The sequence below is a fragment of the Manis pentadactyla genome, chromosome 3 (genome assembly GCF_030020395.1).
Source record: "Manis pentadactyla isolate mManPen7 chromosome 3, mManPen7.hap1, whole genome shotgun sequence".
In the NCBI taxonomy this organism is placed as follows: domain Eukaryota; kingdom Metazoa; phylum Chordata; class Mammalia; order Pholidota; family Manidae; genus Manis; species Manis pentadactyla.
Genome location: NC_080021.1, coordinates 136342314 through 136356844, shown reverse-complemented (window position 1 = coordinate 136356844; position 14531 = coordinate 136342314). Strand labels below are relative to the sequence as shown.

The 14531-nt window shown below is 40.0% G+C and overlaps 1 protein-coding gene across 2 annotated transcripts in view; it reads right to left on the bottom strand.

Annotated features, from left to right (window-relative positions):
* The window catches only part of FBP2 (fructose-bisphosphatase 2), a 63581-nt gene extending 49282 nt beyond the window's left edge, over nucleotides 1-14299 (bottom strand). The window contains exon 1 of one of the 2 annotated variants that reach the window (XM_057498507.1): nucleotides 14008-14299. In XM_057498507.1, the coding sequence (XP_057354490.1) occupies nucleotides 14008-14177 (170 nt within the window). In that variant the 5' untranslated portion in view covers nucleotides 14178-14299. The remainder of the gene's footprint in view (nucleotides 1-14007) is intronic. The other variant, XM_036904358.2, reaches the window with a different exon arrangement.
* Nucleotides 14300-14531: the final 232 nt, after the last annotated feature.

Sequence of the window (14531 nt, the reverse complement as noted above, 5' to 3'; positions counted from 1 at the left end):
ACCCCCTTCTCCCACTTACACACCGAAATGTACACCAACACACAGAGCATTTCACCCTCAAGAAGAGAGGGACACCTATACAAGGAGGGACAGACAGCACAGTTAAAATAAAAACCAACAGCAGAGACAGAGACACAGTAGCTGCAACCCCACCTCCAGCACAGCCAACAGCGGGCGGGAGGGGAGGGACTTCACTGGGAGAGCCAGGGATGGATGCCCTGCCCTAAGGCACAGGAAAAAAGCCTCGTGGCTTAAAGTGCCACTGGACCATGAGTGAAAGAACCTAGGTTTCAGAACTAAACATCCACTACTTGGCAAGGGAACCATTGAAGGCAATCCAGCTTGGAGGAGCCAGCCAGGACCATTATTTGTGTTCCTCCCCCACAGCCTTGTGCAGCTGAGAACAGGATCTGGGTGTGATCCAGCAGTGCCCCCTCACTGACACTGTTACCTACTGGCCTAGCTCCCATCAGCAGGAATCAGAAGTTCCCCTGCTCACAGGGAGGGTGCCCAAATCTTCAGGCTGTACCACCAAGACAACTCCCCAGAGCACTGCAGGGGAACATGTGTGGGGCTGGCCTATGGCCACCAGTGGGACCCAGGAAGCACCAATTCCCCAGAGCAGCCCAAGTGTGCAAGGGCCTTGGAGGAATTCACATGTGCATAGTGTCTGATCCCAACTGCAACAGGACCCCAGGTGCTGACGTGGAAATGCACAGGAGCAGACTGGAGTGCCCAGGGACCAAGGGGGAATGTGCAGAGAGCCTGAGTTCATGCTACCCCTGGGATCTGGTGGGTGCCCAGCACAGGGGTTCCCTGGAGTAACCCCAGGCAGCCCAGAGCACATACAGGCATACAAGGTGACAAGGCAGAGGGGACTCAGCTAACACCAATCTAGGAGTTGCCTGCAGTTCAACCCTGACCAGCCACTGGCCCACCACCCTCCCCCAACCAGTGCAGAACCCACAGGTGTCCACCCAAGATTCCCTCCAATGGGCCCCCAAGGCCATGGCCCTGGGGCCACACTCTGGGAGCATCAGCACCAGGAAAAGACTATTCCACAATTATTCAGCTTCCAGCTTGTCAAAACCATGAGGCACATGCAGTCTACACAGGGCATTGTCCTATTCAAGGTCAATCCTTCAAGACTAGGAGAGTGAGCCCTTTCAACTAATTCATAGAGCCAAGCAGAGAAAGTCAGAGAAAAGGAGGAGACAGAGGAACATTCCCCAAATGACAGAACAAGAAAAAGGAAAAAAAAAAAGAAACAGAGTTAATCAATCTATCTGATAAAGAGTGTAAAGCAGTGGTTATAAAGATTCCCACTGTACTTGATAAAACAAGAGAGGATCTCAAGAAAATAGAAAGTCTGTAAAAGAACCAATCAGAGATGAAGAATTCAATAGATGAAATAAAAATTACTCTGAGGGGAAAACCTAGAAGAAATGGACAACTTCCTAGAAAAATACAACCTTCCAAGGCTGACCCAGGAAGAAACACAAAAGCTAAACAAACCAATTACGAGAAAAGAAATTGAAACAGTAATCAAAAAACTACCCAAGAACAAAACCCCCAGGCCAGATGGATTTACCTCGGAATTTTATCAGACGTACAGAGAAGACATAATACCTATTCTCCTTAAAGTTTTCCAAAAAATAGAAGAGGAGGGAATACTCCCAAACTCATTCTATGAAGTCAACATCACCCTAATACCAAAACCAGGCAAAGACCTCACCAAAAAAGAAAATTACAGACCAATATCCCTGATGAATGTAGATGCTAAAATATTCAATAAAATCTTAGCAAACCGAATTCAAAAATACATCAAAAGGATCATACACCATGACCAAGTGGGATTCATCCCAGGGATGCAAGGATGGTACAACATTTGATATTCCATCAACATCATCCACCACATCAACAAAAAGAAAGACAAAAACCACATGATCATCTCCATAGATGCTGAAAAAGCATTTGACAAAATTCAACATCCATTCATGATAAAAACTCTCAGCAAAATGGGTATAGAGGGCAAGTACCTCATCATAATAAAGGCCATATATGATAAACCCACAACCAACATCATACTGAACAGCGAGAAGCTGAAAGCTTTTCATCTGAGATCAGGAACTAGACAGGGATGCCCACTCTCCCCACTGTTATTTAACGTAGTACTGGAGGTCCTAGCCATGGCAATTAGACAAAACAAAGAAATACAAGGAATCCAGATTGGTAAAGAAGAAGTTAAACTGTCACTATTTGCTGATGACATGATATTGTACATAAAAAACCCTAAAGACTCCACTCCAAAACTACTAGAATTGATATCAGAATACAGCAAAGTTGCAGGATACAAAATTAACACACAGAAAATCTGTGGCTTTCCTATACACTAATAATGAACCAAAAGAAAGAGAAATCAGGAAAACAACTACATTCACAATTGCATCAAAAAGAATAAAATACCTAGGAATAAACCAAACCAAAGAAGTGAAAGACCTATACCCTGAAAACTATAAGACACTCTTAAGAGAAATTAAAGGGGACACTTACAAATGGAAACTCATCCCATGCTCGTGGCTAGGAAGAATTAATATCGTCAAAATGGCCATCCTGCCCAAAGCAATACACAGATTTGATGCAATCCCTATCAAATTACCAGCAACATTCTTCAACGAACTGGAACAAATAGTTCAAAAATTCGTATGGAAACACCAAAGACCCCGAATAGCCAAAGCAATCCTGAGAAGGAAGAATAAAGTGGGGGGGATCTCACTCCCCAATTTCAAGCTCTACTACAAAGCCATAGTAATCAAGACGATTTGGTACTGTCACAAGAACAGAGCCACAGACCAGTGGAACAGATTAGAAACTCCAGACAGTAACCCAAACATATATTGTCAATTAATATTTGATAAAGGAGCCATGGACATACAATTGGGAAATGACAGTCTCTTCAACAGATGGTGCTGGCAAAACTGGACAGCTACATGTAAGAGAATGAAACTGGACCACTGTCTAACCCCATACACAAAAGTAAATTCGAAATGGATCAAAGACCCGAATGTAAGTCATGAAACCATAAAACTCTTAGAAAAAAACATAGGCAAAAATCTCTTAGACATAAACATAAGTGACCTCTTCTTGAACATATTTCCCTGGGCAAGAAAAACAAAAGCAAAAATGAACAAGTGGGACTATATTAAGCTGAAAAGCTTCTGTACAGCAAAAGACACCATCAATAGAACAAAAAGGTACCCTACAGTATGGGAGAATATATTTGTAAATGACAGACCTGATAAAGGCTTGACATCCAAAATATATAAAGAGCTCACACACCTCAACAAACAAAAAACAAATAATCCAATTAAAAAATGGGCAGAGGAACTGAACAGACAGTTCTCCAAAAAAGAAATTCAGATGGCCAACAGACACATGAAAAGATGCTCCACATTGCTAATTATCAGAGAAATGCAAATTAAAACCACAATGAGGTATTACCTCACACCAGTAAGGATGGCTGCCATCCAAAAGACAAACAACAACAAATGTTGGCGAAGTTGTGGAGAAAGGGGAACCCTCCTACACTGCTGGTGGGAATGTAAATTAGTTCAACCATTGTGGAAAGGAGTATGGAGGTTCCTCAAAATGCTCAAAATAGATTTACCATTTGACCCAGGAATTCCACTCCTAGGAATTTACCCTAAGAATGCAGCACTCCAGTTTGAAAAAGACAGATGTACCCCTATGTTTACCACAGCACTATTTACAATAGCCAAGAATTGGAAGCAACCCAAGTGTCCATCAATAGATGAATGGATAAAGAAGATGTGGTACATATACACAATGGAACATTATTCAGCCATAAGAAGAAAACAAATCCTACCATTTGCAACAACATGGATGGAGCTAGAGGGCATTATGCTCAGTGAAATAAGCCAAGCGGAGAAAGAGAAATACCAAATGATTTCACTCATCTGTGGAGTATAAGAACAAAGGAAAAACTGAAGGAACAAAACAGCAGCAGAATCACAAAACCCAAGAATGGACTAACAGGTACCAAAGGGAAAGGGACTGGGGAGGATGGGTGGGTAGGGAGGGATAAGAGGGGGAAGAAGAAAGGGGGTATTATGATTAGAATGCATAATGTGGGGGGTGGGAGAAAGGGGAGGGCTGGGCAACACAGAGAAAACAAGTAGTGATTCTACAGTATTTTGCTATGCTGATGGACAGTGACTGAGGTGGGGTTTGTGGGGGGGACTTGGTATAGGGGAGAGCCTAGTAAACATAATATTCTTCATGTAATTGTAGATTAATGATAACAAAAAAAAAGAGAGAAAGAAAAGGGGGATTACTCCCTGATAGGATAAAAGTAACTGCAAATCAACAATTAATGAATGCTTTACATATCCTTAATTTTGATCTTTCAAAGGGTGTCAGATGATCAGCTATGGAAGTACATTTTTCTGATAATATTCCTTTCTCTTAAAAAAAAAAAAAGCAGTTCCTGTGTGATGATCTCCAATAGGTTCTTCACAATGGTATAAAGGTCATATCAAAGTGTGGGCAAAGGGTTTGTTTGTGTTTATACAGAGGATCAAAGCCTAATTTGGCTACACAGAAAACAAATTAAGATACAATATGAAGAAGAACTTTCAACATCAACATCCTCTGGAAGAGTCATTCCAGAAGATGATCATCAAAAAACCCCAACAAAGATCCATGCACTGCTACAGCTGTAGATGCACTCATCCCACCAGTTCCTGGACTTGCCATGGGAATGAAGAAGGAGATATCTAAGCTGGCCTGTGCATACAGTAAAACAACAAATTTGACCGGATCTATACTGTCGGAACTCAACCAAGAATTAGGAGAAGTGCAAGTTGCAGCACTCCAAAATCATGCAACTATAGACTATCTACTATTAAAAGAACACATGGGATGTGAACAGTTCTCAGGAATGTGCTGTTTTAATTTGTCTGATTTTTCTCAAACTATTTAAATTCAGTTAGACAATGTCCATCATATCATTGATAAGTTTTCACAAATGCCTAGGGTACCTAACTGGTTTTCTTGGTTTCACTGGATATGGCTGGTAATTGAAGGTCTGCTTTTGTTATGTAGCTGTATTCCTATTATGTTAATGTATGTGCACAATTTAATTAGTAGTTTAAAGCCTATACATGCTTATGTTACTCTACAAGAAGATATGTCAAAGAAATAATCAATCTTCCCATGTTTTCTTCCGTCTGCTTCTTCTATAGCTTTTCTTCTTCCTTCCTAATTGCAAACCTTTAGTAGAATTAGTGCCTCATATCGAAAATTACTGAATATCATAATTCTTCCAAGTGGTAAAGATACCTCAAGACAAATGCTGGACATAGAAGCCATAGGGCATAAATCTGCAAAGAAGTAAAAAGCTAACCTTTTCAAAGAATATTGCTTCTCTCTCACTTACCAACTTTACATTTCCCTGTATGGCCCCGGAAGATGGCTGGTTAGCCAGAGACGGGTAAGATTCCTCAAGGGAGGAACAACCTAAGACAGGCACAGTTGCAGGGGGGCCATCAGGAGAGAAATTGGGGACCAACAGAGGGGAGGCTTAGAACCTCACCCCCCTGTTTTGAGAGAAATCTTCTGCATCCGTGGATGTTTTGTTGCCCTTGTCTAGCTTGGATTAATACTTAGTCTATAGGCACAGACCTGATCATCTACATATGCCCTCTTACAGCACTAAATTATGTTTTCTACCTTTATCTTGCATCTACCTACCACTTCAGCATTTTATTAAAAATAATAATAATAAGGGAGAAATGTGGGATTCACATATATATCATGTATAAAAATCAAATGACTAATCATATCTGACCTGACTGTTTATAGTTCATGATGCATGAGCAAAACCGAAAGTTTCGGTGATATGACTGCCCTTGCACTGTTCACCATGTAAGAACTTGTTCACCATGTAAGAACTTGTTCGTTATGCTTCAGAAGATTGGAGACTGATGAGAATTAGGCTTGGGGTTGATTAATGACTGTGCGTTGAGTCCCCTATACAGAATTTTATTGTTGTTAACAACCATTTGATCAATAAATATGAGAGATGCCCTCACAAAAAATAAATTACTCTGAGGGAATGAAGAGCAGATTAGAGGATGCAGAAGAATGGATTAGTGACTGGGAGATAGAGTGATGTAAAGCATCAAGCTGAACAGCAGAAGGAAGAAAGAATTAAAGAAATGAGAATAGGGTAAGAGAGTTCTGGGGCAACATCAAATGTCCTAATATCTGCATTATAGGAGTCCCAGAAGGAGAAGAGAAAGAGAAAGGAGTAGAAAATTTATTTGAAGAGATAATAGCTGAAAACTTTCCTAACCATGGGAAGGAAACAGTCCACCAGGTCCAGTAAGCACAAATTGCTCTAAGCAAGATGAACCCAAGGAGGTCCCCACCAAGACACATCATACTTAAAATGTCAAAAATAAAAAATGAAGGTAGAATCTTAAAAGCAGCAAGAAAAATGCAACAAATCACATATAAAGGAAATTCCATAAGTTATCAACTGATTTTTCTGCAGAAATTCTATAGGCCAGAAGGGAATGGCATGATATATTCAAAGTGCTGAATGGAGAAAAACCTCCAACCAAGAATACTCTACCCAACAAGGTTATCATTCAGAATTGAGGGAGAGATAAAGAGCATCACAGATAAATATATGTTAATAGAGTTAACCACTACTAAAACAGCCTTACAAGAAAGGTTAAAGGGACCCCTTTAAGAGGTAAGAAAATACTCTAAGTAGAAGCAAGATAGGGAAAAATCTCCACTGGTAAAGCAAACATATATCAGAGGCAGTAGATCAATTACTTAAAAGTTAGTGTGAAGGTTGAAATTCAAAAGTAGCAAAAGTAATTACATCTAAAAATTAGTTCCAACACAGGAGCACCTACATATGTGAAACAAATACTAACAGATTTAAAAGGGGAAATAGAAAGCAATGCATTCACTCTAGGAGACTTCAACACTCCACTCACTCTGAAGGACAGATCAACCAGACAGAAGATAAGTAAGGAGACAGAGGCACTGAACAACACAACAGAAAAGATGGACCTAACAGACATCTACAGAACTCTACACCCAAAAGCAACAGAATACATTCTTCTCAAGTGCACATGGAACATTTTCAAGAAAAGATCATATAGTAGGCCACAAAAAGAGCCTCACTAAATTCAAAAATATTGAAATTGTACCAACCAGTTTCTCAGACCACTAAGGTATGAAACTAGAAATAAATTATGCAAAGAAAATGAATAATCCCACAAACACATGGAGGCTTCACAACATGCTCCTAAACCCATGGATCAATGACCAAATCAAAACAAAGACCAAGCAACATATGGAGACAAAGGACAACAATAATTCAACACCGCAAAATCTGTGGGATGCAGCAAAAGCTGTGCTAAGAGGAAAGTGTATGTGGACAGACCTACCTCAGGAAAGAAGAAGAATCCCATATAAGCAGTCTAAACTCACAATTAATGAAACTAGAAAAAGAAGAACAAATGAGGCTCAAAGTCAGTAGAAGGAGGGATATAATAAAGATTAGAGCACAAATAAATAAAATTGAGAAGAATAAAACAATAGAAAGAACCAATGAAAGCAAGAGCTGGGTTTTTGAGAAAATAAACAAAATAGATAAACCCCTAGCCAGACTTATCAAGAAAAAAAGAGAGTCTACACACATAAACAGAATCAGAATTGAGAAAGGAAAAATCACTACAGACACCACAGAAATACAAAGAATTATTAGAGAATATTATGAAAATTATATGGTAACAAACTGGGTAACATAGAGGAAATGGACAACTTTCTAGAAAAATACAACCTTCCAAGGCTGACCCAGGAAGAAACAGAAAATCTGAACAGACCAATTACCAGCAACAAAATTGAACTGGTAATCACAAAACTACCTAAGAAAAAAACTGCTGAACCAGACGGCTTCACCACTGAATTTTATCAAACATTTAGTGAAGATCTAATACCCATCCTCCTTAAAGTTTTCCAGAAAATAGAAGAGGAGGGAATAATTCCAAACTCATTCTTTGAGGACAGCATAACTCTAATACCAAAACCAGGCAAAGACACCGCCAAAAAAGAAAATTACAGACCAATAGCCCTGATGAACATAGATGCAAAAATACTCAACAAAATATTAGCAAACCAAATTCAAAAATACATCAAAAAGATCATCCATCATGATCAAATAGGATTTATGCCAGGGATGCAAGGATGGTACAAGATTCAAAAATCCATCAACATTATCCATCACATCAACAAAAAGAAGGACAAAAACCACATGATTATCTCCACAGATGCTGAAAAAGCATTTGACAAAAATTCAACGTCCATTTATGAAAAAAACTCTCAACAAAATGGGTATAGAGGGCAAGTAACTCAACATAATAAAGGCCATATATGACAAACCCACAGCCAACATTACACTTAACAGTGAGAAGCTGAAAATTTTCCTTTAATGTGGGGAACAAGACAAGGATGCCCACTTTCCCCACTTCTATTCAACATAGTACTGGAGGTCCTAGCAACAGCAATCAGACAACACAAAGAAATAAAAGGCATCCAGATTGGCAAGGAATAAGTTAAACTGTCCCTGTTTGCAGATCACATGGTATTGTACATTTAAAAAACCCTAAAGAATCCACTCCAAAACTACTAGAACTAATATCTGAATTCAGCAAAGTTGCAGGATACAAAATTAATACACAGAAATATGTTGCATTCCTATACACTAACAATAAACAAGCATAGACAGAAATCAGAAAAACAATTCCATTCACAATTGCATCAAAAAGAATAAAATACCTAGGAATAAACCTAACCAAGGAAGTGAAAGACCTATACTCTGAAAACTACAAGACACTCATGAGAGAAATTAAAGAAGATACCAATAAATGGAAACACATCCCATGCTCATGGATAGGAAGAATTAATACTGCCAAAGTGACCATCCTGACTAAAGCAATCTATAGATTCAATGCAATTCCTATCAAAATACCAACAGCATTCTTCAACGAACTAGAGAAAATTGTCCTAAAATTCATATAGACCCACAAAAGACCTCGAATAGCCAAAGCAATTCTGAGAAGGAAGAATAAAGCTGGGGGCATCATGCTCCCCAACTGCAAGCTCTACTACAAAGCCACAGTAATCAAGACAACTTGGTACTGGCTCAAGAACAGACCCATAGACCAATGCAACAGACTAGAGAGCCCTGATATAAACCCAAGCATATATGGTCAATTAATATATGATAAAGGAGCCATGGATATACAATGGGGAAATGACAGTCTCTTCAACAGCTGGTGTTGGCAAAACTGGACAGCTACATGCAAGAGAATGAAACTGGATTATTGTTTAACCCCATACACAAAAGTAACCTTGAAATGGATTAAAGACTTGAATGTAAGTCATGAAACCATAAAACTCTTAGAAGACAACATAGGCAAACATCTCCTGAATAAAAGCATGAGCAACTTCTTCCTGAATGCATCTCCTCAAGAAAGAGAAACAAAAGCAAAAATGAGCTCATAGGACTATATCAAACTAAAAAGTTTTTGTACGGCAAAGGACACCATCAACAGAACAAAAAGGCATCCTACAGTATGGGAGAATATATTTGTAAATGACATATCTGACAAGGGGTTAACACCCAAAATATATAAAGAACTTAAATGCCTCAACACCCAAAAAGCAAATAACCTGATTAACAAATAGGCAGAGAATATGAAGAGACAGTTCTCCAAAGAAGAAATTCAGATGGTCAACAGACACATGAAAAGATGCTCCACATCACTAATCATCAGGGAAATGCAAATTAAAACCACAATGAGATATCATCTCACACCAGTAAGGATGGCCAGCATAGAAAAGACTAAGAACAACAAATACTGGCGAGGATGTGGAGAAAGGGGAACCCTCCTACACTGCTGGTAGGAATGTAAGCTAGCTCAACCATTGTGGAAAGCAATATGGAGGTTCCTCAAAAAACTAAAAAGAGAAATACCATTTGAACCAGGAATCCCACTCCTTGGAATTTACCCAAAGAATACAACTTCTCAGATTCGAAAAGACATATGCACCCCTATGTTTATCGCAGCACTTTTTACAATAGCCAAGATATGGAAGCAACCTAAGTGTCCATCAGTAGATGAATGGATAAAGAAGATGTGGTACATATACACAATGGAATATTATTCAGCCATAAGAAAGAAATAAATCCTACCATTTGCAACAACATGGATGGAGCTGGAGGGTATTATGCTCAGTGAAATAAGCCAGGTGGAGAAAGACAAGTGCCAAATGATTTCCCTCATTTGTGGAGTATAACAATGAAGCAAAACTGAAGGAACAAAGTGTCAGCAGACTCAGAGACTCCAGGATGAACTAGTGGTTACCAAAGGGGAGGGGTGTGGAAGGGTGGGTGGGGAGGGAGGGAGAAGGGGATTAAGGGGTATTATGTTTAGTACACATGGTGTGGAGGATCACGGGGAGAACAGTGTAGCCCAGAGAAGGCACACAGTGGATCTGTGGCATCTTACTACACTAATGGACAGTGACTGCATTGGGGTATGGGTGGGAACTTGATAATACGGGTAAATGTAGTAACCACATTGTTTTTTCATGTGAAACCTTCATAAGAGTGTATATCAATCATACCTTAGTAAAAAAATAATAAATAAATAAATAAGCCAGGTGGAGAAAAACAAGTATCAAATGATTTCACTCATCTGTGGAGTATAACAACAAAGAAAAAACTGAAGGAACAAAACAGCAGCAGACTCACAGAACCCAAGAATGGACTAACAGTTACCAAAGGGAAAGGAACTAGGGAGGATGGGTGGGAAGGGAGGGATAAAGGGGGGGAAAAAAAGAAAGGGGGCATTATGATTAGCATGTATAATGTGGGGGGCAAGGGGAGGGCTGTACAACACAGAGAAGACAAGTAGTGATTCTACAGCATCTTACTATGCTGATGGACAGTGACTGTAATGGAGTTTGTGGCGGGGCTTGGTGATGGGGGAGTCTAGTAAACATAATGTTCCTCATGTAATTGTAGATTAATGATACCAAAAACAAACAAACAAACAAACAAAGCTGCAGGTATCAGGTGCCATGACTTCAAGCTGTACTACAAAGCTACAGTGACTGAAACAGTATGGCACTGGCCCAAGACCAAACCCATGGATCAATGGAACCGAATAGAGAACCCAGATATAAACCCATGCATATATGGTTAATTATATATGGTAAAGGAGCCATGAATATACAATGGGGAAAAGATAGTCTCTTCAATAACTGGGGTTCAGGGAAACTCGACAGCTACATGTAAGAGAATGAAACTGGATTACTGTCTAACTCCATACACAAAAGTAAACATGAAATATATGAAAGACCTAAATGTAAGACATGAAACCAAAAAATTCTTAGAAGAAAACATAGGCAAGAATCTCATGAACATCAACATCAGGAATTTCTATATACAGCTCCATGGGCAAGAGAAACAAAAGCAAAGTAAACAAGCAGGACTACATCAAACTAAAAGGCTTCTGGACAGCAAAGGATGCCCTCAACAAAACAAAAAGGCAACTTACCTTATGGGAGAATATATTTGCAAAAGATACATCCTATAAGGGGCTAATACATAAAATAAATAAGAATGCATACAACATAACACCAAAAAACAAACAATCCAATTAGAAAATAAGCAAAGGACCTCAATAGACATTTTTCCAAAGAAGACATACAGATAGCAGAAAGACACTGAAAAGGTGCTCCACATCACCAATCATCAGGGAAATGCAAATCAAAACCACAATCAGGTATCACTTCACACCAGTCAGAATGGCCACCATGCAAAAGACAAAAAATAACAAGTATTGACGTGGATGTGGAGAAAAGGGAACCCTCCTACACTGTTGGTGGGAATGTAAATTGGTCCAGCCACTGTGGAAAACTATATGGAAGCTCCTCAAGAAACTAAAAAATAGAAATGCCATATGACCCAGCAATTCCTCTTCTGTGAATTTACCTGAAGAAAACAAAATCACTAATTTGAAAAGATTTATGCACCCCTATGTTCATTGCAGCATCATTTACAGTAGTAAATATATGGAAGCAACCTAAATGCCCGTTGATAGAGGAATGGATAAAGAAGAGGTGGAACATATGCACAATGGAATTTTACTCAGCCAGAAAAAAGAAAGCTTGCCATTTACAACATGTATGGAGCTAGTGGGTATCATGCTAAGTGAAATAAGTCAGGCAAAGAAAGATAAATACCATATGGTTCCATTTATATGTGGAATCTAAAAAACAAAACAAAAAAAGACAGATGTGTAAATATGGACAACAGACTGTTGATTGCCATAGGGAGGGGGTGGGGGATGGGTGAGGTAAGTGAAGGGGATAAAAGTACAAACTTTAATTTGTAAAATAATTTAGTCACAGGACTGGAAGTACAGCATAGAGAATATAACCAGTAATATTGTAATATCCTGGCATGGTGATGAGGTAACTACATTTACTATGGCCAGCATCTAGTAATGTGTATAATTATCAAGTCACTATAGTTTACATCTGAAACTAATATAATACTGTATTTCAACTTTATTCCAACATTTTAAAAGCACTAAATAATTAAGAATAAATATTTTAAATTATTGGACTTTATTATTTCTTCCTTTTGGAGCAATAATAATAATAATAATGGGTCCCTTTTGCTTCTGAGAGGACTTCCCCTGGAGTTGCTGCAAAGGAAATGAAAGCCCAGAGAGAGACGGCCGCTCTGTATCACGGACTTTAACTGGACACGTGGCTGTGAAAATTAATCAGACCTCACAGAGATGGGATCCGGAGGCCAGAAGGGGGAGCCCTCACGCTGTGACACTCCGTGTCAATGACGGAAGACTTGTGAATTACAGGCCCCAACAGAAGTCTCAGCAGGAAGAACTCACCAGTTACCTTACAGCCCCAGTAGGAGAGATGGGCATTTCTTCTTCCGTAAGAGATCAGCTCCTCCAGCAACTCAGCCAAGAGAATCCTCAACACCCTGAACTCTTGCATTTCTCCAATGGCCTTTAGCTCAAAACAGCCCCTCACAGCTCCTCCTCCCCCATAGGACAGTTCCTCTGCTTTGCTGGATTTGCCTATGGTTTTTGCTGTGCCTTGCTGGCCCCTAATTGCAATTCTCTGCTATTTCTGAGTAAATCCATTTTTGCTGATGAAATAACAAACTTGCTTTATTTTTAAAGACAAAGCTGTGACTATCAGCACCGGTAGCATGAACTTAGCCTCATCTGTGCTTGGATGAAGCTCTGAAGAGAACAAAGTGGAAGAACGCTCTCAACTCCCTCGGCCCAGTCCCAGCACCTCCCGGCGTCCTGCATGCCAGGTGGAGAAGATAAAGTTACAGAGAAGAAATTTTAAAAATGTTTTAAAAGCAAAAGACTCCTTTTGATAGTGAAAAAAGAGATGTAGGCCGTGGCCCTGGGAAGTTAATTTGTAACTGATTCCTAGCTCCTAACATTTTGGCAAAGACCGTGACACTAAAATGCTCATTTTGCAAAGGACATAGAGAGAAATCTCCGGCCTCCCAGCAGTTTCTTTGTGTCACCAAGAAGGCAAATACAGTCACAATAATTCAATGTACAATTAAATGTAACAAGCCACTGAGATTTTCATCTTTATAATGCATTGGCAACTGGAAAATTACATTCATATTTTCTCCAGAGTGTGTCTCCGCATATTTTGTTCTTTCCTAGAAACAAGACAAAGGCCCCTTTATCAAAGCACACATGACAGAAACTAACCACAACTTCCCTCCGGTGCAAATAGCCTTTGACCGGGCTGCTTGCCCAACACCACAGCTTGGCCCACAGGCCCGAGTCCAGGACAGACCTGTGCACCCACACCTGCCCCCACAGGACTCACAGGTTGGCCAGGCCGGCCTTGCGCACAGCGGAGGAGATGGCTTTGATGGCTGTCAGCATGGAGTTCAGCAGCTGTGTGAGCTCCCCTGTCCCTTTGGCCTGACGCCCCCTTTCCATAACGTAGCGGGTGAGGGTGAGCATGTCTGTCTCAAAGGGGCTTCTGTCCGTCATTGTGGCTATAATTTCCAGATCCTCTTTTCTGCCTGCAGAAAGCCTTGTTTAATCTCTAAGGACTGTGTTTGCTCCGATATCAGAGCTGTTAAGTGCTGGCGTGCTAGGACCTTTAAGGAAAAGTGCTCCAGCCCACGTGACTGAGATAACTGGGCAAGCCCTCAGGGAAATCTCTCTGGCCTGGCTGATTCTGAAGGCTGCCAAGGCCATAGCTAGCTGTAAATAGAACCGGGCAGCCCAGAAACACAGACCTACTTTCTCACGATGAACCTTTTTCTTTAAAGATCTTAAGAAGCAACCATTTCATAACAGATAGAAGATGAGAAATCCAGCCACTAAAAAAGTATTCATAAT